General features: G+C 39.4%; 2 protein-coding genes across 2 annotated transcripts; both read right to left on the bottom strand.

Annotated features, from left to right (window-relative positions):
- Positions 1–685: 685 nt before the first annotated feature.
- LOC116329280 (N-acylneuraminate cytidylyltransferase-like) lies at positions 686–7312 on the bottom strand. Its single transcript, XM_039610205.1, has 8 exons — positions 7098–7312; positions 5300–5442; positions 5065–5220; positions 2606–2742; positions 1727–1821; positions 1466–1637; positions 1206–1371; positions 686–947 (listed from the first exon to the last, which is right to left on the bottom strand). The coding sequence occupies exons 1-8, from the start codon at positions 7310–7312 to the stop codon at positions 733–735; spliced, it is 1299 nt and encodes a 432-aa protein (XP_039466139.1). The 3' UTR covers positions 686–732.
- A 3933-nt stretch (positions 7313–11245) lies between these two features.
- LOC120433726 (GTPase IMAP family member 8-like) lies at positions 11246–21656 on the bottom strand. The gene is made up of 3 exons (XM_039600513.1): positions 21533–21656; positions 11412–13393; positions 11246–11353 (listed from the first exon to the last, which is right to left on the bottom strand). Exons 1-3 carry the CDS (start codon positions 21555–21557, stop codon positions 11246–11248), a joined length of 2115 nt encoding a protein of 704 aa, XP_039456447.1. The 5' UTR covers positions 21558–21656.
- Between the last annotated feature and the right edge of the window lie 6125 nt (positions 21657–27781).

Genomic DNA, 27781 nt, shown 5'->3' on the forward strand with positions numbered 1-27781 from the left:
TAAGAGGTCAAGTACATTGCTTAGCCATAGTGGAAAAAAAAAAATTTTTTTTAAGAAACTATAAAAAGTTAATACCTAATTCAATGTTTACAGTGCAGTAGGAATGTCAAAGTATTACATATAGTAGGACTGCATAAGTTCAATGTAAGAATAAAAGTAGCTCACTTAGTCTTTTTCTTGTAAATTTTAAACCAAAGTATAACGTGAATTCTTAAGACTTTAGTTTAACAAAATAACTATTATCCCTTCTAGGATCGACACAATATTGTAGCTATAAAAATGAAAAATATTTTTACTGGGATGTTGTATTTTGGGTCAAGGTGCTTACATTCCTTACTTTGCACCATGTAATCACATAACTGTTTGCTTTTCTTTCAGATGCAGTATGGTTAGTGAAATATCCAGTGATGCTTGGTTCAGTCCTTTCTTTACTTTTGGGTCACACATGACCAGCTGCCAAGTGGTGCAACAAGTTTGTTGTTTGGACCTTTAGTGGGAACAGTTTCCTTGTAGTTTATTTTAAAAAAGTGTTTTAATATGTGTTAATGTGTTTTGCATTTCTGTACAGACCACATGACTTTTTTTGATATCCTGATATATAAAACCTTAGATTGAAAGAGGGTGAGCTTTTTTTTCGCCACTACTGTAAATCTGGCCTCAATATTTCTAACATGCATGTGAATCGTTTTGTTTTATTACTCTCAACCTTTTCCACGTAGACTTCTTTTAAGATTAGAAGTTGTGGCGGTCGATGCGGTCCTGCTCCCTCTGAGATTTTGCCATTTGCTTCTGCAGCAGAATGTGCTCGGTGAACTCCCTCACGGCTCCGGATCCCCCAGCACGGCGGCAGATGTACTTTGCAGCCTTTTTAGCCACAGCTGGAGCATCGTCGGGTACTGCACTCAGCCCTGCCAGGTTCAGGCATTTCACATCTGCTTGATCAAAACCTGAGAGAGGAACAGAAGAAGATCATTAGTCCCTATAATAATTTACTTAAACAAGCTGCAAAGGCTGGCTGCACAAATACAAACAGTCAGACGTCTTTAAGTGTTAATTTGTTTGCAGACACTATTCAGATTTGATTAAAACAGCGAGAACACTTTAACATAAATGTTAAATACACCGCTTTTTAAAGCAGTAACCTCAACATGTTTCCAATTCCTGCCAATTAAACTGTTAAAAAATAAAAATACAGTTGTTTTTACCCATGAACGCCACATCCTTCCATTCCAGCTTCTTCTTCTCAACAACTGACTTCAAATCATTCAGTGGCTCCTTTCCCACCTTCTCGACCTTGCACATTATCCTATCTTCAAGTTTTTGAAGCAAAGCTGGGTCAATGGGGTCTTTCTCTGTGGTCAACAGTATGACCTGGTGAAGCGAGACAGAGTGCAGTTTTGTGAGCGACGTTCCACAAGATTGGCCAGTTTACGTAATTCTGTTCAGACAGCTGAAGAAATCCAACCTCAACTTGCTCTTCCTGCAGCATCCGAAGCCCAGTTGTGTCTCTGGTGTTGACAGACACCATTGCCTCTCCGGACACAGACATAAAGATCTTTCCATCCGTTAAACAGCCGGAAATGTTGCAGAACATTAGGCGGACCACCTCTGGTGTGACCTTACCGAAGTAACCATACCTGATTGAAGAAACATAGGCTGGATTAGGAAAGAGAGTGGATAGTTGATTAAAAGCTGACTGGTAGACATTATTTTCGGCGTTTCTCACCGGAGAACCCTCTGTTCTGCCACAGGCCAGTCGATGTCCACGTCTATATCTACGCTGTACTCTGGCAGCATCTCATAGTAGGTTAACTTACCGCCCTACAGAGGTGAAAACACAAACATGACTTAGATATACTGTTACACAAAGGGTCTGGAAAAGCTGTGGATCTGTCACGGTCCAATTTGGTCCTTTGGTTTATTACAGCTTTTTTTTTTCCTTTTGGGGTACCAGCCAGATCTCTGTCCTTATGTTTTGGGTTTTGTTTTGGTTTTTGACAGATTCTTCTAAATACATCAAACTACACGACAATTAAAAAGAGAAATACGTAACACTCTGGGTATCAAATCAAACCAAACTCAATATCTGTTTCAGTAAGAATCACACAAAAAACTATATTTCAGTCAAGTAATATTTCACAATTCTCCCCAACCCCAAGGTCACAAAACACAACTAACTAAACTTTCAACACAGGAAATCCAACTCAGAAAGTCTGTTTTTCTTTACTTCCTCCCACAGTTAAGTTCAGCTTCTTATTCAATGACACTTTTTTCCTATAAACATAACATTGTTCCTGTTTTAAGCAGACTTTTTTCTGCAGTCCAAGGACTCCTATTCATAAAGGAAGAGTTTGGAGATTCCAAAAGGTTGCAGACAGCATGCCCAGATGTTTTTCCAGCAAAAGGGATAGAACAATCTCTTTTACAACTTAGCTGATGAAATCTGATCCATTTGTCATCATTCTCATTTGCTGCTGTTTTATAGGTGTGCGTTTAATGTTGGTGCCAACCAAGAACAAACCAGGCACGATTTAACTGTTGGGCATTCGGGCTGTTTTTTCAGAGTCATTATAAACTATATGTGCATCATCACCACCACCTTTACCTGCAAGTGTCCTTCCTTTTCAATGATCTCTTTTTTGGCGAAGTAAAATGAGCCATTCTCACACAGCTCCCCTGGCCAGTCCTGACGCCGCGGCCGTTTGGCTGGCTCCAGATTGAACGGCACTGTTTGCTCACCAGCTAGAAGGAAGCAGGATCCATTAATAACAATGCAAACTCCTCTTTCCATTAAGCAGTTATTTACACAGAGAAGGTGTCTGCTTCTTGGCGTACTAACCAGTGTGTGAGTGAACTGAGTTTTTAAAAAGACATTTAATGGAAATTCATGCCATCATAGTAGGTGGGTGACCAAATCTGGGAGAAATACGTTAAATTTTGTAGCTTTGTTTGTTTGTGTGTCTTTTATCATATACATGTTAAGAGTTGTATTGATCTGTTCATAAAACTAATGAAAAAAGGAAACAAGAGTGCGCACGATGAAGAAGGATAAAAAGGATATTCTAGTAAAAGGAACAACAGTCACGATTTATACTTCCAACAACCAGTTTATGAGTTAACCTTTAAACTGGTTGTAAACCTGGAGGTAGGTGTGTAATCAAGTGCACTGACAGGTTGTGTGCGTGTGGGTAATTACAAACACAACTTAGAAATGCATGTATGTGCCAAAGCGAAATGACTTTATGCCAAGTAAAACAGGATGCATGGTTCAAAATGTCTTATTGGTGATAAGTAAGCAAGTGAAAAGGAATTAACAACTAAATTAGGACTTAAAGTTTGATTTTATGATTCACTGCATCAGGATATATTAGCACTCCGTATGGTGACAGTAGGAAATTAAGAGTTTTTTAGTTCTTGTCTGAGGGGATTCACTGTTGCTGCAAAAAGCCTTCACTTCTGTGAGATTCTGGGTCTTTCACGCCTCTTTTAAAATACAAAAGTGTGGGACTAGTCAACTAGATTTGTAAATGTTAGCTGTTATTAGTTTTGTTTTATTAATGCACAGCAGCAGTTTAATGTTCAAAGTTACGATGCCACCAGCCACTACCTGGAGCTGCGCACCTGACGGATGGCTGCACTCCTCTTTGGCACTCTGTGTGAATGCAAGATATAAATTAACAAAAGTTTCAATGAATGAACAGTTTGGGGATGGCCCATTACTGCTCCAACATGAGTGCTGACCAGTGCACAAAGAAAAGCCCATAAAGACACGGATGAGCGTGTTTGGTGTGGAAGAACTTGACTGGCCTGCACAGAGTCCTGACCTCAACCCAAAAGGACTCTTTTGGGGTGAATTAGAGAGAAGATTGTGAGGCAGGTCTTCTCATCATACATCACTGTCTGACCTCGCAAATGTGCCCCAGGAAGAATCATAAAAAAATTTGCATATAACCTCTAAATTTTGTGGAAAGCCTTCCCAGAAGAGTTGAAGCCGTTAGAGTTTTAAAACGTCAGCAGAGATCATATTAAACCCTATGGATTAAGAATGGGATGTTCATATGCAATGTCAAGTTCATATGTATGTAAGGTTACACAAGCAAATACTTTTGGCAGTATAGTGTATTTTGTAAACTGCCTGAAAAACAAACACTCTCTGCAGGGACACGAGTAATCCATGAATGCCTAACAACTGCCTTTGTGCTTCCCCCGGGTGGAAAACAAGCACAAGTGTGAGTAAGTATCAAAACTGAAAGCTGCTTGCATGCAAATCAATAATTATCAGATGAAGGGAGCTAATAAGCTTGGAAATTTAGGACTGTAATAGCTCAAATACAGTTCTCAACTTGGGGCCAGTTCTCCAATCCCATTTTTAGAAACACCAAGCAGTTAAAAAACAAGTATAAAAAAGAAAAATACTGTCACTGTGAGGATTCATTGTTTGTCCAGTGAAGCACCTGTTGGATTTTGTTTATTGCAGTTAATAATTACTAAGGTGCAGGTGCAAAGATCGACTGTTTAATGGCTGCTCCTCCCTGTCATTTGAATCCTTTAACATACCAACAAGAAATTTGACCTTTTTGTGAAAATTGAGAAAGTGAGTGTAAAAAAAACAACACACAGGTCTATTTGGAAGAGAAGACAAACAAACTGATCAGGATAACCACACCCTCTAAAAGTAGTTTAAATACTTTCCCTTAGGCAGTTGAAATATAAGAAGCACTCCAAGAGCACAAACCTCATTAATTACATTAATTTTATGTTCTTTGTTGTTTTTAAATGCATTTTAAGAAGTTTGTAGTGCAATAAGAATCAGATAAGGGGAGCATTGATATGTTTAGTTATAGAAACATGTAGGAGCAGGTAATGGATAATAGATGAATAACTTGAGCTTATTATATAATAATATACTACAGTATATTTCTAACTAACTAGGCAGCTCATTCTCTTTCTCTTCATGATACTTTCTGTAAAACAGTAACACATTTTAGGGTGAGATTAAAAAAATGGCAGATGTAAAAGGTAAATATGAGATCAGAGGTCAGATGTGCAGACTTGCTCCCTTACATCCTTTTTCGACCTCCTTCCAGCGAAACTGGTGTCTCCTGACCACTGCGAAGACTGAATCGTAACCGTGCAGCGTGATCTTCTCTAAGGCCTCCTTCACGTGGAACGGGTGGAGACACGGTGATGTAGCCTGGAAGTGGCAAACTATATCCACCTCTGTGAAAAGAAAAGCAGAGTAATCTGCACTGTGGCAGCAGGGCAATGCTTTGAGACCATCTTAGAAACACATCCCTACCTTTATGGTGCTCAAGAAACTCCTGGATGGTTTCTACTGATGAGGAAAAGTCTCTGGAGACTTTAGGACTCCTCCGGTGCACCTGAGCACCCCATGCCTTTGCAACTTCCTCAATTTTGTCATGGTCCGTTGATACCCACACACTGTGAAAGTGAAGGTGCATAATCATTATTATTAATTGTAACCGTCTCTTTTCATAACACTACTAGACATTCTGTATTTTGTCCTCAAAGCCAAAGCTATAGTGATTAGAGATCGACCAATGTAAGCGATTAAGAAAAACAATACTCTGATATATCGCCCGATATTTTTGTTTTTGGATATACAAAACAGTTAATTTTTCTACCAATTGTCAAGTGTTATTTATTTTTTATTTGCTTGTTTACACCCGTCTTTGTTCGGATCAGTGTGTTGAGTTTGTGGTGTTGCAAGATGGAAGATTTAGAGTGCCCTCTGCTGGACAAACTTTGAACAGTTAACACTCGAAATATATTTGAAGGGTGTTTCTTCTGTCTGTTTTTTGCTTATTTAATTTTTATATCGACATTATTATATCGATATCGACTTTTGGTCTATGGATGTGATCCATTATAATTAAGGAGATTAGTGGGATTCTGAGACTCAGTCTTTTCACATTTTTTTACTTAACACATGAAAGATCATTGAATAACAAATTAGGGTTGGATCAGGAAATTTGCAAAATCAAATCTGTGTATCCACCTGTTGGGGCGACTTAAGAGGGATTCTGGTACTCAGCGTGCTTGGCTTAATATCCATAAATGTGTCCAGTATAATTGTTGACAATCACTCAGCCAGCTGTGATAATGATGGCAGAGAAGTCTCACCTTATCAGAAAACAAGACATGAGCTGCAAAAAGCTAACAAAACAAAATGAGAATTTGTGTCTGTAATTAACCACACGCACACAACCTGCCAGCCTCTTGGTCACACACGTACCTCCAAGTTTGTCGGTAAATGAACTCATCGGTTGTTGGAAGGCTGGCAATTGCTGTTCTTTTCGCTGGAATATCAATTATGCCCTAGTTCAGTGCGCATGCTCCAGGTTTTGTTTTTGGGTTTTTTTTACCGCGAGATTTTAATGAACGGATCTGATGTATGATTTTTTTTTTTTAAACCCCAAACAAAAACAACAAATCTGCACTTCTAGTTAGCAGGTTTTTTGATGAATGATCCCAGTGCAATAACCTATTGGCAGTGTGGACGTTTTATTTATTGCATAATTGTATGAATTACTGTAACTTATAGTTTAAGTGTATGAGTAGTTATATTTCACCTGAGGATGACTTTAATGGGAAGAGACAAATTCCAGATGGTAGTGTTTGTAACGTCAAAACAAGTTTATGGGACGTGAGGCTGATGTGTCGCTGACAAAAATGTCATAAAATGTTTCTCATAATGTGCAGGTTATGTCTGCGGAGTCACACCGATCAAAAATAGAGGTTAAATATAAAAGATAAATGCCAGCAGTTTTCTTGATCTGCGACTTTGTTTAAGTAAATATCCTAAAAGGACGCGTGGGACTCCTCCACGTCACACTTAAAGCTGAGCACAGAGCTGCTGAGCAGCTGCTTAGCGATCAGGGAGCAAACTGATGCATTTTACATTCCCTGACTTTACTGATGTGCAGAATACTTTAACGAGGCCGTTATGACATGTGGACAGAAGTAGGTTCTATATAATAAATCTGATTTGATGTTTTCATTAAGAAAATAAATTAAAGTTGGCTGTTGGTGATTGTTCATCTGAGCCTACAATAAAAGCTCTTGTCCTTCCTCACCTGTCAAACATTCCCGAGTCCACGGCGGCCCTCAGCACCCACCCGATGAGCGGGACCCCGGCCAGCATCTTGATGTTTTTCAGCGGGATCCCTTTGCTCCCCCCTCGAGCTAAAATTAAAGCTGCTATGTGACTCTTGTCATTCCGCGGCAGCTTGCTCGATGACTGACATTCGTCTAACGAGGTCTCATTGTTTCTCCGTCTAGCGGATGCCATAACGACATCAAAGATCTACTCCTATTACGAAGCAAGGTCTGGGTTTATCCAGGTGACTTCCGTGGACTACTATGAAGGTGGCTCACTTATTACCGACATAAATCGCTATGATAACCTGTGCAGTAGATCTACCTGCTCCGGAGCAGGTTAAGTTTCATATCAGAGAGCAACAGGTGTGAAAGCACCGCCCACTGACCAATCAGGTCTCCGGAACACAGCGTCATCATTAATGGAAGATCCCTCAGACCTCTGCAGGGAGAGGAGGAGGGTTTATAGTTTGTTCTATACGCCTTATTATATGAGCCGAACCAGGACACACGCACTGTACCGACCTGTTTGTGTATTAATGTGGTGATTTGGAAAATGTATTAAAAGTTATTCTCCTCGCTTACATTTTGCTGCACCTGCAGCTGCTTGAACAGCGAACACACACCAGGAACACCTGTTCAATCAGTAGTATTAACTTTGATCTGCCGACAGACTGAAGCGATTCCCACGTCTCCTGTATCAGGATGTGAGACAGGTAGCTTTAATGTTTAAATTGATTAAACGTTAAGTTTCAGAGCTCCAACATGCAGCTAAACCACCAGATTAACTATTTTCTGTGGCATTAGAGTTCTTGTGCTTTTTACTGGTATGTTTGTCATGTTTATAGATATTTAACTGCCATGTGATAATGCCTCCGGTAGGCTATAGGTGATGTAGGGATCTTTTCCAGTAGAAGAAGAGTTGTATGATCCGTGAAACGCTCCTTTTTGACCGGTTAGATGCTGCTGACACCACGCCTCTCTCCTTTTCCTAACCTGAAAAAGATGTTAAGAAAAGGTGGGTGGGAGAATTGATGAGGAGTCAGGAAATGAAAAGAGCTGTCCGCTGTGTTGAAACTACAATTTGAAGGAGATGGACTACACTCCTAATTCACCAGGTAAAGGATAACAGCCTGTAAAAACATACCTCTGTTACAAAGGGTGTGATTTTAAAGAACCAAACTTTGGCTCTTACCTAAAATCCTCAACTCAGCCCTCACACTGAGTGTTTAGATGCCAGCCCCACTTATTGCTCTGTTATTGTTGATTTTTTCAGCAGCTCTCTGACCTTATAGAGCGATTCTTGTTTCTTTTGTTAAAAATATGATTTCATCTATCATACTGACTGATACTATCACTGAGATATGGGTGTTTATTGATTATTTCCTCTATTACATACTCCCTCTGTCATATGCCATGGGAGTGTCTGGTCGGGTGTGGTTCAGGTTCCTGTTGTCCATCCCCTGGGGTGGAGTTGGCCAGCTCATCACCTGCTTCCAATTTCCGGGCCTCCATCTAGAGGGTTTTTAAGCCAGCGCTGCCTGCCACTCCTCGCCAGTTCGTCCTGCTACCACCCATGGTACACTTGGCCTCCTCTGTGCTCGGACTCTGTGTGCCTGGATCGTGGGTTAATGTGTTCTCCGTCTCCTGTGTTCTCCAGATTCATCACCTGTCGTGCTCATCAGCAGCACTGGTTCTGTTTCCATCCCGTTCTCCAGTCTGCCTAGAACCCTAGGACTACACACTCACCTTCTCCTCAGCCTGCCCTCCAGCCCGTACTTCAACTCCCCTGGACACCTTGGAACCTGGACCAGCTCCCCCACACTCTCAACCATCCCTGGGACGCTCCCACGGCAACCCCTTCCCCGCCTAATAGCCCGTGTTTTCAAGTAAGCACAAGACTCTCCACTAGTACCACTCACCTCTGCCCTTTAATTGTTTCCCATTCAGTAAAACCTTTCTCCTGTGTTTGCAGAAGTTCCCGCCCGTGTTCTCCTTGTGTTCAACGCCCTCGGGCCTCCCTCAGTTCCTGCAAATAATTTCTGTTAGACCCACCCTTGTTTAAGTTCCTTTTCCTTTCAATAAATTGTACATAGTTCGAGCAATTGAGTCTGCTCTTGAGTCCACTGCATCCTTGTTTGTGACACCCTCATATTATCTTCATATCTTTTTTATCATAGTTTTTTGTTCTTCTTGGTGAATCTGAGCGAGCAACAAAAGAGAACCAGGAGCAGCAAACAATCAATCCATGATTAATATTTCACAGAACACAAAGAGTGTTTTTTTTCTGGAATTTAAAAGACTTGCTTTGGTGAAAGTTCACACAATATTATGTTCTGTTTTATCTAAAACATGAAAACATAACAACATTTGCTTATTGCAAACTAGTCTGCACATGCAGAACTTGCACATGTGTTTCCACACTGTGTTTAATTTATTCTGGGAATGATTTAATTCTGCTTGTCAGATGAGAGGACGAAAAAACAGATCCACTTAGCTAACGAGTGCCAACACCCTTAATTCCCCAAACGGCGTTGAGCCTGCTTTTTGGTTTAACTTTTGCACCTTGTTAAAATTTCAATTAATGCATCACCTTTTGTTTCTTGGGCTGTGAAAATAAAACTTGAGACTAGTTTTTAATTGTGAATGTTGACTCCTTCACTGCTTTCAGTCTTTTATTGAGGCTCTTTAATGAGGCACACACTCAACTGTGTTGCACACTTTTAAGAGGAAACATCTCTCTGCTTTACTTACTCCTAAAGGAGCCATTCATGATCACCATTCGTTAAATTGTATTTCTGATTTTACCACAAGTTGGCAGTGTTTTACAATAATTGGTTAGATTTAAAATCGAGTGACACAGTAACACTGAGGTGGTCCAGTGGCTTACCATTGTTACACTACAGCAAGAAGGTTTTGGGTTCAAACTTTCTGATCTACTGGAGGATCTTTGAAGAATTTATGTACATACTCCCACTGTTCCCTCTCTGCTCCAGGCCACAGTCAGTATGAAAATAAGACCCTCCTGATAACAGCTTGATATATGGTTATGATCAGTTACAGGTGTAAAACTCCAGGCCTCGAGGGCCGGTGTCCTGCAGGTTTTAGATGTGTCCTTGATCCATCAGAGCTAATTTATATGTCTAAATTACTTCCTTAACATATCTTGAAGTTCTCCAGAGGCCTGGTAATGAACTAATCATTTGATTCAGGTGTGTTGCCCCAGGGTGAGATCTAAAACCTGCAGGACACCGGCCCTCAAGGCCTGGAGCTCGACACCCCTGCAGGTTGTCCTTAGTTTGCACTCTACTTATTTCTTTTTCTAGCTCATATTAAAACAAGTTTCTTCTTTGACACAGTCCCACACACATCGTTAAATTGTTTCTAATCACTTTATTACTTTTGAGCTAATTTTGGCAGCGAGAGCTCATTCAAAAAAGTTTATCCACATTTCCGATTTCAAATTACTCAGCAGACATGATCACACACTTAGTATTATGAGCTAAAAGATATAGTTCTACTTTGGTTGAAACTTGACTGCTGTTCTTTAATGTCATAATTTGATCTGCTCAAACATCTCAGTGAATCTTCTTCATGAGAAACTGGTTCATGCAAGAAAAGAAAACAGAAAAACAACCTTCATGAATAAATTTAATCTGTTTTATTCATGATACATCATTCAAAAGATCAAAGCAAACATGAGACCACAGCTTCAAAACACATCGTACATAAGCTACTAATCAGTAATGATTAACATGTTCCTATTCAGTTCACTAATACACACTATGTTATTAAAGATTATATTTCATATAAAAAACAATTAATATCAATAAGAATTACAAAGACAATAACGCTATGTTGTGATTATTTTTTCTTTATTTCCTTCTTTACTGCTAAATGATCAAAATTACTATAGAACAAAAGCTCTCATGCTGTGCTAAAGAAACTGTTTCTTTCTTCTTTGGGTATCATATCTTATATTTCACTTTATCAGAAAATACTGAACTCCACACTATTATTGTTATTATATTTATAAATTTTCTGATTTACCAGCTGCTGACAAATGTTTTTACTGAATGTTACTGTGTAACACAATCCCACAATTTCCATTTCAAAGTTGCAGCTTTTACTGCAAAATCCACTGCTGCAACTCCCGCAACTCCCACTGCAACTCCCACTGCAACTCCCGCAACTCCCGCTCCAACTCCCACAGCTCCTGCAGCACCTCTAGCTCCTGCAACACGTGCTCCTTGAAGTATAGCTCCAACTCCAATGCCAATTCCACTACTAACCTTAGCAGCTCTAGTACCAGCAGCAGCTGCTCCAGTAATAGTCGCATCCCAATTCCCCAGAGTAAACTCGTTCCTTCTTTCTGCTTTGTATCTTGCTTCTTTGGCCGTCAGCTCTGGATTTTCTTTCTGAAGTCGTTCCATCTCTGTATTTATGGCTTTCTCTGCCTCTTCAAACATTTTGGTGGTGTAGCAGCATCCTCCATTTCTCTCAGTCATTGTGTTGATTTTCTTCAGCAGCTCTCTGACCTGACAGGGATCCTTGTTTCTGCTGTTAAAAACATGATATTCTCCACGGCACTGACTAATTAAGTCATTGAGATCTGGATGTTTGATTGCTTCTTCTATGGTGTCCTGCTTCTCATCATCTTCATGGATTACCAAGGCCATCGTGTAATCAGCTGCTTGTTCACCAAATATCTTCTGAATGATTTTCACAGTTTTTGGTTCCTCTGTGGTGAATCTGTTTGGTTGGATCACAACCAGGAACACATGAGGACCAGGAGCAGCAAAGGAGATGCATCTAACAATCTCTCTCTTCACCTCCTTTTCAGTTAGTTTAGTTTCATACAGACCTGGAGTATCAACTACAGCCAGTTTTTGACCTTCAAAGAGAGACGTTTCCTTCTGACACTCTGATGTTACAGAGGAAGAGGAAGCTGTGGATCGAAATACTTTTCCTCTCAAGATGATGTTTCCTGCTTCACTCTTCCCAACTCTGGTTTTCCCAACAAGAACAATCCTGAGGTCGGCTTCTGGTTTGTTCATGACTCTCTGAGCCTCTCTGAACATTTCATTGGTGTAGTATCCTCCTCCATTTCTCGCAGTCATTGTGTTGATCTTCTCCAGCAGCTCTCTGACCTGAGAGGAATTTGTGACTGTGTTGTTAAAGACATGATATCCTCCACCGCACTGACTGATGAAGTCAGAGATAACACGATTATCATTGATCATTTTTTCTATTGTGACTCCATCTCTCTCCAGATTGTCTCCATAGGTGAACAAGGCCATAGTGTAACATTCTGACTTTTCTCCAAACATATTCTGAATGATTTTGACAGTTTCTTGTTCTTCTTTTGTGAATCTGTTGGCCTGAATCACAAACAGGAACACATGAGGACCAGGAGCAGCAAGGGGGATGCACCTACTGATTACTTCCTTCACCTCCTCTTCAGTTTTTTTATTGTCAAATAAACCTGGAGTATCAATTACAGCCAGTTTTTGACCATCAAACAGACCTGTTTCCTTCTGACACTCTGATGTCACTGATGACAGTGATGCTGAGGCTTTAAAAGCTTTTTCTCCTATGATGGTGTTTCCTGTTGCACTCTTTCCAACTCCAGTTTTCCCAATAAGAACAATCCTGAGGTCAGCCTCTCTGAACATTTCAATGGTGTAGTATCTTCCTGCATTTCTCTGAACCATGGTGTCGATCTTCTCCAGCAGCTCTCTGACCTGAGAGGGATCCTTGTTTCTGTTGTTAAAGACGTGATATCCTCCACCGCACTGACTGATGAAGTCACTGAGAGCTGGATTTTTACTGATTAATTCTTCTATGGTGTCTCCATCTGACTTCAGGTCATCTCCATGGGTGAACAAGACTATTGTGGAACATGCTGACCTTTTCCCAAACATCTTCTGAATGATCTTCACTGTTTTTTTATCTTCATCTGTGAATCCGTTGGCCTGAATCACAACCAGGAACACATTAGGACCAGGAGCAGCAAAGCAGATGGCTCTCTCCATCTCTGCTGTCAACTCCTCTTCAGTTTTACTGGAGTCACACAGACCTGGAATATCAACTACAGCCAGTTTTTGACCTTCAAACTCTCCTGTTTCCTTCTGACAGTCTGATGATGTCAATTCAAAAGCATTCCCCTTTCCTAAGATCGTGTTTCCAGATGCATTTTTTCCAACTCCAGTTTTTCCAAGAAGCAAAATCCTGAGCTCTGGCTTCTGTGGTTCTTCTGGTTCTTCTCGCTCTGCTGAAGAGTAAGAGTAAGAAGAAGAGAGCGTAAGCGAATATTTTCACAATTCAAACTCTGAAGACAAACAGTGTGTACTTTCTATTATATCATGTGCAGCCGACATGCAACTGACATTAAATCACTGAGTAAATAAAAAGAAACACTTATTATTTTAAACACAATTACAATTATTAAACACAATTACAGCAATTATTTTTAAACTTAGACACACTCAAGAAAAGAAAACGTGGGGGAGCTGATCAGCAGCACTGAGAGAAGGAAGACTGGTGTTGGGCTTCCCACGGATGGCTTAGTTTTTTTTACAAAAATATTTGTAGAATAAAGGTAAAATTTAACATTGTTTCACTAAATTTACTAAAGTTTTCATACAAAAATAAAGACATAAGAAACAAAAAATACCGTTCTATGTTATCTTGTTCAATCTGTAGCTAAAATGAATAAATGAATAAATAAATAAAACAAACACACAAACAAACAGAAAACTAAACTTTGCTTGTGTGTTTTTCCAATCTGAAGTTACAGAGTTATAGAGACATGACAGGACTGCTTTTGTAAGTATTGTTATAAAAGAAGTACAACCTCAATAAAAAAAAAAGTTGGAATAGTGTGTTAAATATAAAAATAAATTTTTTTGTTACATTGGAGGTGAAAATTTAATGTTTTCACATTCATGTAGGACTTTCTAGTCATACTGATCACTCAAAGTGCTTTAAAGTCACACATTAGTCATACACTCATAGAGCACTTTAGTCTTCTATCTTCAAGCATTTCATCTGCCTCACATCCCAAGAATATCTGAAATCACCAATTAACTTGATAAAAATTGTTTTTGGACTGTGGGAGGAGGCTGGAGTAACTGGGGAAAACCCATGCAGGTCCGAGAAGAACTCCAGGAAAAAAAACAAAACAAAACCCCTGAAGGATTTGAACCCGCAATCTTCTTACTGTGTCAACTATTATAGAACAGGATGTCAATACAACAGCTCCCATCACTCTTCATTGATGGGTGATATCATATGATGATACCTACAGTATTTTAAAATTTAACTGTTTGGAGACTCCAAACCAGCAGGTGCCTGACTCTGTGGGAACATGGGCAAATGTGCTGGGAACAAAGACAGATCTTCTGACACTGTCAATGTCCCTCTTTGACTTCTGTCACCACTGTTACATTAAATTAAAAAAGAAAATGGACACAGATTTGGTCAATTTTGTCAGTTTAAACATTTGATGTGTTTTTTTTGTTCTATTGTGAATAAAATCTGGGTGTGAGATTTTCTAATCATTGCAATGTGGCTTTATTTAAATTGTACTAATATTTTAAATTGGATGGAATTGGATCAAACAAGAAAATAAAGTCTTGGTAGATTTGGTGGGTGGAGCATTCATCTGAAGGGGGGTAAAGAATCATGTTTATTAGTGAACAGAACAAATGTTGAAGGAGATGAACAAGAAAACACCTTCCTCCTTTTCAGTGGCATGTCTAGAAAATTTTTGTTGGGGGGGCCAGGTAGGGGCACAGATTTGGAGAAGGGTGGCAGATGTAATTGGCAGATAATGTTAAAAAAAAATTCTACCAACCGTTAAGTGTTTAGTCAGCATTCAAGGACAGCAATATTTGCATACTATTTTTACTGACATATAGTGCACATATGTTTTGGGCAAAAACATTTTTGAATATTAAAATATGAACATTTTTAACATACAGTTGGCAAATTAGCCAATGCAAAACTTTATCTGCCTATTAAAAAAAGAAGATAATCTTCTCAAAAATTGGTGTTTGATTTTGAAACAGGGAAAAAGTGGGGAAACAAATGAAAAGACTAACATTTGAATAAAACCTGAAAGCAAGTAAATACTTTCTATGCTGCCTTATGGTAAACTTTGGTAATATTGAAGAACAACACTGGCTGATGATGAAATACCGTCAGCTGGCATGGTGACACTGCCAGTATTAACCTGCAGGGCTGGACTGGGACAAAAAATCGGGCATTTTGACCAGAGACCGGCCCACCAGGTATTAAAGCCATAAAGCCTTTGAATGAAAACAAACGCTGTTGTGACAGTGATGTACACAGTCTTGTTGGTATATGTATGATTTCTATACATTTTACGTCAGATAAAAACTTTTTTTGCAAGAATCAGATAATTATTTAAATAAAAGCTAGATATTTTAAATGAGAATAAGTAAGAAAAGTATTTCTTTGTGCCCCCCTTTCCCTGTTAATGCCCTACCTGGCCCCCTGGCATAACTTTGCTAGATCCGCCCCTGCACAGTTACCAGCTGTCAGCGTAAAAAAGGATCCTGGTGTTATTTGTCTCTCAGAAACAGTTCATAACTTCCCTTCAACTCATTCATGTCACCTAAAAGGTAAACCTGTTTCTCCATCACCTGTTCAGCTCTGATGATTCAGTAAGGACATCTCCTGGTTTCATCTTCATGTTTCCCTCTCACCAGATAACCAAACCCATCATGACCAGCAGCTTTACAGCTGTGGCTCCAGCAAACATCAGCTGATACTAGAAATTAATATTAAATAAATTCTAACAACAGCTGATCAAGCTTAAACGTGCTGCTGTTGTTTAGTGCGACATCCGGCGGTTTCCTCTTTCTGGCGCAAAGTGGGCGATAAACAAACAAGAGAGAAAAGCTGATCAGCTGATCATTGATCAGTTTCATGACTGAAGTAGCAACAGGAGAGAGAGGGGAGAGAATGAGAGAAGAAGAGGCAGCTGTGCAGCGTAAGGACAGAATAAATCCAGCTTTGTGTCTTTTTTTCATTCTAGCTGAAGTCCTGGACAAACTGCGTCTCTTCTCAGCTCAACACGAAACGCGTAATATTGTCTCTGAATGAGGGACCATTCCCTTTTTTAATAATAATAATGTATTGGATTTATATAGCGCTTTTCAAGGCACCCAAAGCGCTTTACAATGACATTATTCATTCACGCACTGGTGGAGGCAAGCTACAGTTGTAGCCACAGCTGCCCTGGGGCAGACTGACAGAAGCGAGGCTGCCATATCGCGCCATCGGCCCCTCTGGCCAACACCAGTAGGCGGTAGGGTAAAGTGTCTTACCCAAGGACACAACGACCAGGACAGAGAGGCCGGGGATCGAACCGGCGACCTTCCGGTTACAGGTGCCCTTCCCAACCCCCTGAGCCACAGTCTACAGTTAGTAGAGCCGTTGGCAACTCTACTAACTAACCTTATGAATAAAATAAAGTTCACTATCAGTAACATCACAGCACCCACCCAGCTGTATAGAAACTCCATCATGCTAGCTAGTACGCAGTACGAGTTATTGTAACTGACTGTAAAAAGTCAGCACAGGGAAAACAAACTCCACCTAAACTTGGTTTATATCTGACCCAGATAGACTGCAGGTCATAACTTCTTACCTGAAGTTCAGTTTACCTGACAATCGGACTGGCGGCCGCCTCGGGTCTCTCCTCCTCCTGCCTCCCCTTCCCTCATCCACCTGCTGGCCTCCGTGGAAGCTCCGCCATAGCCACCGCCAAACAACTGAGTTATTTTGACACATCGGCCAGCATCTGGCCAATCCACCACCTCTCATTGTTCATGCCATTACAAAAAAAAAAAAAAAAAAGTCATCAGCCGACCGGGCAAATGCCTGATGGCCAGTCCAGCTATGTTAACCTGTTAATCTTCGCTGAAAAATTGTTTTCTGCGGTGCCGTCTTTCATGCTTGGCTCTCCTACCTTTGCTAACGTGATGCTCATAGTGCAGAAGCCGATGCTGCATTCACTTACACTTGGATATCTGAGCTTCACTGTGAAAACATGATCGTACATTTGATGTTTCATTGAATTTTATTGTTTTAGCTTCGGGGTGGCACCTGGGGTGGCCAGTCTGGTTGGGGGGGTGGCCTGTGCCCCCCCAGGCCACCCCGCTGGACACGCCACTGCTCCTTTTGTTCCTATCTGCGGTTTTAGTAGAAAACATGTTAAAATATTTCTTTTTTCACTTCTTGTGTCATCAAGAAACTGTTGATGACGCTGATTCAAAAGCAATTCTTTTCCTAATAAATTATTTTAATTTTCTTTTGCTACGTTCTTTGTGACTAAAAGAAAATAACTTTTCAGTTCATGCTAGGTTTTCTTTTAACTTTTGAGAAGTGATGTTTATGTTGGGCGTTTCATGAATCAGCTTTTGGATTTGTAGACTGAACTTCTGATTTGGATCAGAGTGTACAAAGTACTTAGAAAACCATTAAAAGCACCGCCAAGACAGCCCGAGCTCATCTGGCCTTCGTGGACTGTCGCCGTCAGCTCCGAGGAATCAAAGGGGTCCGTTTCAGCCTGCTCCACCCAGCCCAGCTGGGGATTATCCATGATGGGATCACACGGGACTTTACCTCTCCAGAGGAGGCCAAAACTTACATTAAGACGATAACCAAGTGAGAAAAACAATATATATTTAAGGAAGCGACTGACGTTTCCGGTTTACACTTCACGGTTTGAGGAGTGTGTTTTTCTTCTTCTCGGGTAAGGTATTCTTTGATGTTCAAAAATGTATGAGTCAGTTTTAAAATGTTTGTCCCTTAGGGGGTTAATTTAAAAACAATATTTTCACTTAGACATTCTTGGTTCCCGAGATTAGTGCCTGTCGTATATTTCCATTTTATACTATGTGTCCAGTCCTGCGGGATTCACCCAACACTTCAAGGTGTTTTGGGGTTTCTTTGTTCCTATTGCACTATTTAGCTGAAAGCATAACTTTGTCAATGACTCCCATAGGAGTCTGCACCGCTCCTTCGTTTGGGGAAGGACAGAGTGCAAGCAAGGGGAGGGAGGGGAGGTGGGGTGGGTGGTCTTTGTTTTTATTGTTTTTCGTTCTGTTTTTCTGTTTCGTTTCGTTTTTCTTTTGTTTTTCTTTTGTTTTCCTTTGGGAGGGGGGGTGCCTACATACTTCTGCTATAAATGACTGATCACATGTCCCGTGATATACAAGCCTCATCAAGTTAGCTCAGTTAGCTCTTTAAGTTGGAAGGTCAAAGGCCTTAACAACCCGGTGAAGCATTCTAAAATATTTTCACACTTGAAGCGTCTAAATCCAGATATAGTATTTTTTTACAAGAAACACATCTGCAGGATACACGTCATTGCAAGCTCAGGTATTCATGGATTGGAGAGACCTTTCATTCAACCTGAGAATTTTGAGAACATTCACTGTCACTAATTGGCAGGATTAATGTTATCAAAATGAATGTGCTACCCAGATTTCTCTTTCTATGTCAGTGTATCCCCCTATTTCTGCCCAAACAGTTTTTTAAGTCCCTAGATCAGATGGTTTCTTCTTTTTTGTGGAATGAAATGTCCCCAGGCCGAGGCTCTCTTTATTACAACAGTGTACCTCTAATGGGGGTCTTTCCCTACCAAATTTTTTAATGTACTATTGGTCTTCGCATATTCATAAGCTGACCTACTGGCTAAATTCACCTAACCCGATTTGGTGTAAACTTGAAATTCAATCAATTTCTCCATATTTTTCACCCGCCTCCCTTATCTATTCATCACTGCCTGTTAAAACATCTTCTGTTGCTTCAAATCCCGTAGTGCTCTCTACACTTAAGATATGGTTTTAGTTCAGGTCACATTTTAAATTCATATCCCCCTCTACCAGATTACCTCTGTTAAGGAATCATCTATTTTCCCCTACCACTACCAACGCCGCCTATTTGACGTGGCATGAAAGAGGCATAAAAACAATGAGAGCCCTTTACAAAGATGATGTCTTTCTTAGTTTCTCAGAGCTATCCTCAAAATTTAACCTACCTCCTTCTCACTTGTTTCTCTATTTGCAAATTAGCCCCTGTGTCTCATCACTGTTTCCAAATTTCCCAATTCTCCCTGCTGATCCATCATGGGTTGACCTTCTGGTTGTTAGGTCTAATCAAAAATCACCTCTATGAAATATATATTGTATGCTTATGGCGACCGAATCTGATTCATCAGGTAAAATCAGAACCGCCTGGGAGCGTGAATTAGGTGTTGAACTGTTTGAATCACGGTGGGATAAGGTGAATCTCATCATGCGTTCAAGTACACCATGTGCTAGGCTACAGCTTATACAGTTTAAAGTAATAAACAGAGTCCATTTCTCAAAATCCTGTTTATCTAAAATTTTTTCCTTCAATTATAGACAAATGTGACAGATGTCACACCTCCCCTTGGAATCTAAGCCATATGTTTTTCTTCTATCCAAGTTTGAACAAATTTTGGAGTGATTTCTTTTCTGTACTTTTAGGGGTTTTTGGAATTCAGATCCGAGAAGACCCTCTAATTGCCATATTTGGAATTCCAAAGACCCCTCTTAATATAACTCCCCAGCAAACTGAGATCTTGGCTTTTTGTTCCCTTCTTGCTAGACGCTGTATTTTACTTCTTTGGAAATCTCCCACGCCTCCATCTGCATTGCAATGGCTTAATACTGTCCGGACATTCTTGAGGGTGGAGAAGATCTCACTCACAGTGAAAGGTAGTTCTGCAAAATTTATACCCAAGTGGACACCCTTTGTGGAATATCTCAAATCTTTTCCTTAGAACAATGCAATTTACCCACCCTGCGACCAGTGTTGGTCAAGTTACTTGAAAAAAGTAATCAGTAACTAATTACTGATTACTCCCCCCAAAAAGTAATCCCGTTACTTTACTGATTACTTATTTTCAAAAGTAATCAATTACTTAGTTACTTAGTTACTTATTAAAAACACAATTTACAACCTGAATAGATAAAGCGATAGATCTTTCAGCCCAATTCTACTTTTTCTGCATAATCCATCATACAAAATGTAATCAAATGGAAACGTCTCTTTTTAAAACTACACTTTAAATCTTTTAACTTTATGCATCAAGCAAAAATTAAATTATATGCAACATTCTCTGACTGGAAGAAATTTGTTTAACATTTAAACCTATTTTCTGCACATTCCAGCACATACAATAAAATATTTTTTTGTGTTTACACTCACTCTTTCAAATAAATGCAAGTGAAACACAGCAGAAAATAAATAAAATCAAAGACTCAGCGGTCCTGTTGCTCTATTTTCACCTGTAAAGCAGGAGTGGGTTAGGCGGAGGTTTACCCTGGTGCAGGTGTGCCGCAGCGGTCAGTGGAAGAATCCGCGAGTTTCTCTGTGAATTTCACATTATGTCATAGCGCACTTGGTGCTTGCTTGGAAGTTTAGGGGTTTTTTTTCCCTGTAAAAAGAAGTTTTCTTCCCACGCACAACGGACACTAATGTTTTTGTCACTTTTTATGGAATCAAACTCAAAATAAGGTCAGTACTTCCACGCTTTAAACGCTGCACGCTCATACTCTCTCCGGACTCGATATATTATCCATTGTTGATCTGCACACAGCTGTTGTTGCAAACGTCGCAATCGCTTACGTCACTGTCATGAGACATTCTCGCAAAAAATCACGGTTTTAGTAACGCAGTAACGCAGCGTTCCGACGTGAAAGTAACGGTAATCTAATTACCGTTTTTGCAATATTAATCCCTTACATTACTCGTTACTTGAAAAAAGTAATCAGATTACAGTAACGCGTTACAAGTAACGCGTTGCTGCCCATCTCTGCCTGCGGCTAGATTGAAAAGAATTTGAAATTTACTATTTTTTAAGTTTTTATTTATTTATTGTTTAATTTTAATTTTTTGTTTTTTTATTTTTAATTTTTATTTTACTTTATTTTATTTATTTATTTAATATTTTTCCTAATTTACTCACTTTTTTTTCCTTCATTTTTTTTTCTCAATTTTCTGTTCTTGTGTTGGTATGATGTTTTTTGTATTTTAATTTGTCTTTTGTTTAACAAGAAAAAGTTTAAAGGATTGGGAAAGAAATGTTTGAGAAAATATGTCATGTAAGATGCATACAATACAATGTATATAAGTTTGTATAATCTCTTGATAAACAAATTAAAAAAAAAGAAAGAAAACCATTAAAAGTAGTAATAACAAAGAGAAATTATTAGAGGAAGAGATCAAACAAGGAAATAAATTAAAATAATGACTAGAATCTAATACATATGGAGTTTAATAATTGGCTAAGTTTTATTATCCTTTATACAAATTAATGTCATAGAGTAGTCTTTTTAAATGTACTTACCAAGGCGAGTGTATTTGCTGGCCATGTCTGTCTTTTACGGGAAGTTAATGTTTGATTTCCTGTCTCTCCTGATGTTCTGCTGCTCAGCATTTTCCTCTTTCTCACTCTACTGTGTTTGAACATGTGGAAACGTGTCTGAGAAGTGGGGCAACAATGTCAGAAGGAACAGAAACAGTTAGTTGCGTGTCATTCAAATTGAGTTACTTTTGTATGAGAGATGAGTTCATACTTTGTGTATGTTTTGTGTTGAAGAGGCCAAATCTCGGTGTTTGGCCTGTGTAAGTGTGAAGCTCCGATCACTCACAGTCAATCACAGACCCTGTTTTTGATATTGATGTTTTTGTTGCTTTCACACACCTGCATGCAGACCCTTTCTGGGATATTAATCTTGTTACTCAAACTAGGAGTACAGTGGCTTGTGCCACCCTGACTGAAAATGTGCGTTTTATATGTCAGCTGTGTGTTAAATTCTTCATTTTCATGTCACCATATTTTTTATTGACCAATTTAACTGTGCAGTTTTGTTGCTATATCAAAAATAGATATTAGATTAGGCTGGATTTGTTTGTAACAATCTTAATGAGTGTCACACTGGCTGCAAAGCAGGCAAGAGAGGAATCCAATACAGAACTCCAAAAACATCAAATTAAAAAAAAAAAAAGCTTTATTGTTGAGCTCTCTCAGAACAGAAGGAAAACTGGTCAGGAGTAAATAATCTAGAACTATAATTCAATACAAACACACACAGAAGGACACAGCCAAGAGGGACAACATGACAGAACAGAGGATAAACAAAAAAATACACAGGAGGAGATCAGGTCTGAGTGGACACACCTGAGGAACATAGAACAAAATTCAAAGATGACTGAACATAAAACACAGAAGATAGGAGAGTACACACACATACACACACAAACTAAGACACGTGGGCTTGACAATGGGACTGGGGATAGACACGGAGACGCGACGAACTGGGTGGGATGAAGGATCAAAACACAGTGAAAACAGACAGACATGGGTACAAAACACTGAGATAAAACTAGGACAAATAAGACACAAAAATAAAAGGAACATCCATTAAAGCAAACAGGAAACAAGAACTGGAATTAAAATGAGATACGGTAAATACAAAACTAAAGACTAATACAGAACTAGAATATGAAAATCTCTTGAATCCAAAAGAATGAGTCACAACACAAACTCATAATCTGGCTCAAAGACCCAGGACCATGACAGTGATATTAAGACTTCTACAGACATCCATACATGTATGCATGTTTAATGAGATTCCCTTACATGTATGTGATTGTAAAGCACCATTTAAGTTGCAGTGAGAAGTCATGGGTGAGTAAGTGGTGGCACACCTCCTTGGAGGCAGCCTGTATTTAGCCATATTAACAATTTTGTTGAGCTTTATTTTATCTAAAGCAACAAAGTGGCAGTGATTCTTGTTCTTTTAAGCAATGTTTGTTAATAAAGTGTTTTAATTAAAGGTTTGGTATTGCAAGCCCTGCTACTTGATTTGTCGTTTTCCTTCCTGCAGCTCTATATTATTTTCTGTTATTTTGTTTAATAAGCTTGTTTTTTTAAAATAAACTTTTAATAAACATTTTTTTTTGATATGCCATGCCTCTGCTTTGTTAACAACAGGCCTGTATGCACTGTAGGGCTGCCACAAACGATTATTTTGAAAGTCGACTAGTCACCGATTATTTTTGCGATTAGTCGACTAATCAGATCATGCATCCATTGGATGTAAAACGTACAGCTTATTGCACCAGCATGCATCTGCTCTTATATAACTATCATTAGCTTACAGCTTTAAGTGTTTAAGGTATGTGCTAACTAAAAATAAAGACAAGATGATAGTTTATTAAATTTTAATGACATTTGTAGTTTGTTTGGTGGAGTTTAATAAACTCAGCCGTCTGCTCCTTGGTATCTAAAATATGACAGGACACCCGAGTATTTTCACACTTCTGATAATCAGTTGTCTGCTTGACGTTTATTCAGCTGTGTAAAAACTAGAACTTTAATCTCAGCCAAACCGATTTACTCAGGAACAAATAAAATACTAAAAAAAGTCAAACAATATCATTTTAAGTTATCTAAGTGACTTATATATCATGTTTAACCTGAGTAGCGAAAGACGGCGGTGGGTTTGAAAACGATTTGCCGGGAGTCCGGTGTTCTCACCGGCTCTGGTGAGCCTTGAACCCCGGCTAGCTATCGAGCTGGTGGGTAACAGACGTCTCTGAAAACGTCGGAGCGCTTTTGAAAATATGTGATGTCTTGATAAACTGAGCAGATATTTGAGGTTTACACAGCTATATTCTGGCCTGACAATATGTTAAACGTTTATTTTGTGACCCAGAAAGAATAATAAGAGTGATATTAAAACTAACTAGCTGCCGCCATTGTTGAAAACTGAGCAGGGCCGCACTATGAATTCTGGGACACAGCTTCTTCTTCTTCGGGGTTTAACGGCAGCTGGCATCCTTGTACATGCAGTGCTGCCATCTTCTGTTTCAGTTCGTCATTACACTCTTAAATCCTACTACTTACTCCTGCGTCTTTTGGGATCTGAGAAAGCTTCAAACGACGCGTCCACTATTAAATTAGTCGTCGGCGATTTTAATAGTCGACGTAATCGTGACTAGTCGACTAATCATGGCAGCCCTAATTGCACTGGCTAGTGTAATATTTCCTGGGGTGTAACTCCCCCTCCAGGTGGCATTGTCAATACTGTTTAATTACCTTTACTGGTTCTCTTCCACTCCATCACAAAAACACAAAATTAAATGTTCAGTTTAGAACAAATGACTTAGTTATGTGAAGTTATTACATCCAAACTGCTCCATTTGAATAACACAATACATCAAACGCGCATTACTACGCTTCCATATGTTCCACATATGCCTCAAACACTATTATAAAAACTTCTGTTTTTATATGTTCTGGGTCGCCCCAGGAATCCACGTCGGTTGTTCATGAGTCAAAAGGCCGACTGTAAAACTAATTACTGTCCATCCAGTTACTGAAATTGGCAGATGGAAACCCGAACGAAAGAAGGGAAAGTGAAAACAGCACTTCTGTAATGTAGCCTGGAGAAGCAGTAACGGTCCCGCTGCAAAGCTATCACCTCCCACCCAGACCCAGACTGCCTGTAATGTATCGTAAAATTAGCTTCAACAGTAAAGACACGATTATGACAGAAGTAATACTAAGATCGTAACAAATAGAAAACAAAAGTTACACACCGATCAAACGGTGCCGCCCAATTCTCAAACAGAAGTCTTTTGCAGCTCCAACCTATAAACACACCTGTTTACTACCAGGTAAAATAATTAAGCGTGCGATAAAAAAAATAAAAAACATACCAGCAATCGATGGAGAGAAGGCTTTAGAGGAAATGATCCGCAGGTGATCTCTACACAAACATAAGGAGCACAAATCGGCAAAAACAGACCTGTGACCGCTGGGAAGGTCAGGTGAACGGATACCCGGATATATACGGGAACAGGTGAGTGAGTCAGGGTTGCTCAGATTGCCGCTACTAGCACCGTATAATGTGACTGGCTAACCACCCAATATTATAATATAATACTAATTCTGCTACATAATTACATTAATCAAAATATGACACACTGTAAGACCGAATAGTAATAGTTTGATAAATGAAATGAGAAGAAATAAAGAAATAAAATCATTTGGGAAGGTTTTGTTGCTGCATTGCCTTTGACGCTGTGGCATGTTACAGACTTTTGAACTGGAACAGCTAACGCTCTGCACTTGGCTAGCTGTATTTACCGCCATTGCAGCAATTTTGTCTTCAGGAGCGCTTTTGTGGTAAGTTTGATTTTTTCTGAAACAATATTTCTCCGTTGAAAAATTAGTTTTTATCGTCATAAATGTACAATTGTAGCAGGCATTTAAGAGTTACATGCATAACATGAGTAATTTTATCCATGTCGCCTAACGTAAAAAAATAGGTTATAGTGTATGGTCTTGGTGGCAGTGGCCCCAAAGTGTGTTTTGCATGAATTATGCTAATAAGCTCACATTTAGTATAACACATTATTAGTCCCAGCAGAGGTGCGCACTAGAGCAAAGCCCTGCTCATACTTTTTTAATCTCCTACTATTTCAAAAGAAGTATTTAGAAGGCGCTTCTGCATTTGCAGATTATAAACTGCCTTGTGGATAAATTGTTGAATCAATGTGCACTGCTGCCCTGCTTCACACTTGGCGCATACATGGATATTGACTTTGGCTAACCCGTTTGCTAACTGGTGGAACTTGAAACCACATGTTCAATTCTCTGGAATTGTACATATTAAAACTCGTGCATCAAAATTGTAGGCACAGGACGATATTTACAAAAGCAGTGATTAGTCATTACATAATTAGGCAGTAGTACTTGGTTTGCATTGCAAATAGTTGTGTACACTAAGTTGAACTGTAGAATCTTCTGAACTGTAAAATTCTTGTGCCTGGTCGATTTTAGGTTAACTTAAGGGTGAATCCATCAATAATATATTCACCAAACAGTTTTTTTCCCATTTATTTTATTCTGAACCCAAGTGTACATTAGTGAGAGACTTTTTTTTTCGTCAGTGGCTGGGTCTGTGACCCAGAATTTTGACTTTATTTTGTATTTTTGCTTTCTTATATTATATTGAAATGAGGAGAAGTACTTGTGTTTTTATTATTAGTTAAGGTTTAGTTGAGTTCTGGGCTAGTTATGTTTCATCTATGTCTCCTTGGTTATGTGTCTTTTCTGTTCTCTGTGTAGTCTGCCTTGTCTTCTATGTTTTACTGTTAGTTATGTCCATGCCAGGGAACACATTATCCCTTGGTAGTGTATGGATTTTGATGTATTTTGCAAAGATTTGTAGACTAATTGAAACTTGTAAATGTAAATTTATCCGGTGTGTTCAGATCTGTGCAGAATTCCACAGGATTACAACTAGGGCTGAGTATCGTCACTGATTTTTAGAATAGATTTGATTCCGATTCACAATGTCCCGAATCGATTCGATCCACAATTTGATTCGATTAGATCTGAATCAGGGAAATTTTGCCTCAGACAGTCAGAAATATTATAATTCTGATCACATATCAGTACATTTCCATATTTTTATATCTATGAAAAGAAAGCTGATACTTGTGAGACTTTATCAAAGGTGTAAGCATCACAGCAGATTCCTTTGTGTCAATGTAACTGAGGATAAAACACAGAAAAACATGAAGACGATTTTCCTGGCCTGGGATTTTATAGCAGATAACCTTAAAAATATTCTGCAGTAGATCAAAAACGAAAGAAAACAATTAATCAACATATGAACATTACCTGATACTGCTGAAGTGAATTCATTCAGTAGCCTATTGAACAGCAGAAATGAGGCTTTTTTTTCGGAAGTAAGTAAAAGGGGAAAACAGCACTGTAAACAACAATAGACTAGTGCGTAATAAGCAAGTTTAATAATGCAGAAAACAGAGCTTTTAGACGGGCAACTGTTTTTGAAGTACACTGAGAGAGAGAGAGCTGTGCATGAAGTGTGATTTTATCGTGCTGGAAGCAAAACAGCAAAAGTAAGAGGGAATTCATGACGATGTTTATGTGAAGTGAAATGTGAAGCGTAGTTTGGATCTTCTTTTGCTGCTGGTTCAGTCAATATTGTTTGGAGAGAGATAAAACCTGCAGCTTCAGAATCCACCCCTAATTACAACCACTTTTATACTGTGTTGGACCAACATGGTCCCCGTCTCCAGAGCTTATTAATTGGCCGGGGTTTCACAGCTTGCTGGGGCAATACGCAGGGATGCGATCGAAACCTACAAATTCATGTAATGTCTGCGCGGCACTGAGCGGTGATGCGGGGTCACCCGGACTTACCCCCACTTCCAATTACGGAACGAGCAGCTTTATCGAGGGAGTCGCGACACTTGCACGAATGAGATCCGCACCCAGTTGTTGGTGCCGCAAAGCCGCCGGGAAATGATTTTCGAGGCGACTCATTCAAACCCCATGGCAGGGCATTTAGGATGCAAGAAAACTCTGGTGAGTATAATGGCCTGATTCTATTGGCCGAGCATTTGGGCCAATGTGCGCCTCTGGTCCGTGTCGTGCCCAGAATACCAGCTGGTTAACCAGCCAACCATTCCAAAGGCACCAGTGCGCCCATTGCTGCTGATGGAGATCCCGTTTGAACGCATTGGTATGGATCTCATTGGGCCAGTCCACCGG

Source organism: Oreochromis aureus, linkage group 3, assembly GCF_013358895.1.
Source record: "Oreochromis aureus strain Israel breed Guangdong linkage group 3, ZZ_aureus, whole genome shotgun sequence".
NCBI lineage: Eukaryota > Metazoa > Chordata > Actinopteri > Cichliformes > Cichlidae > Oreochromis > Oreochromis aureus.

Bases quoted from the DNA above. Each gene is read 5' to 3' on its own strand.
- LOC116329280 (XM_039610205.1), bottom strand. From the start codon at position 7,312: ATGGCATCCGCTAGACGGAGAAACAATGAGACCTCGTTAGACGAATGT. The intron at 1,638-1,726 runs GTGAGAAACGCC...TTCTTCAATCAG, and splicing joins GCAGAACAGAGGGTTCTCCG to GTATGGTTACTTCGGTAAGG. The intron at 1,372-1,465 runs GTTGGATTTCTT...TCGCTTCACCAG, and splicing joins TGCAGGAAGAGCAAGTTGAG to GTCATACTGTTGACCACAGA.
- LOC120433726 (XM_039600513.1), bottom strand. From the start codon at position 21,557: ATGGCCAGCAAATACACTCGCCTTG. The intron at 13,394-21,532 runs GTAAGTACATTT...CTTACTCTTCAG, and splicing joins CAGCAAATACACTCGCCTTG to CAGAGCGAGAAGAACCAGAA. The intron at 11,354-11,411 runs GTTAGTAGTGGA...CACGTGTTGCAG, and splicing joins CTGGTACTAGAGCTGCTAAG to GAGCTAGAGGTGCTGCAGGA.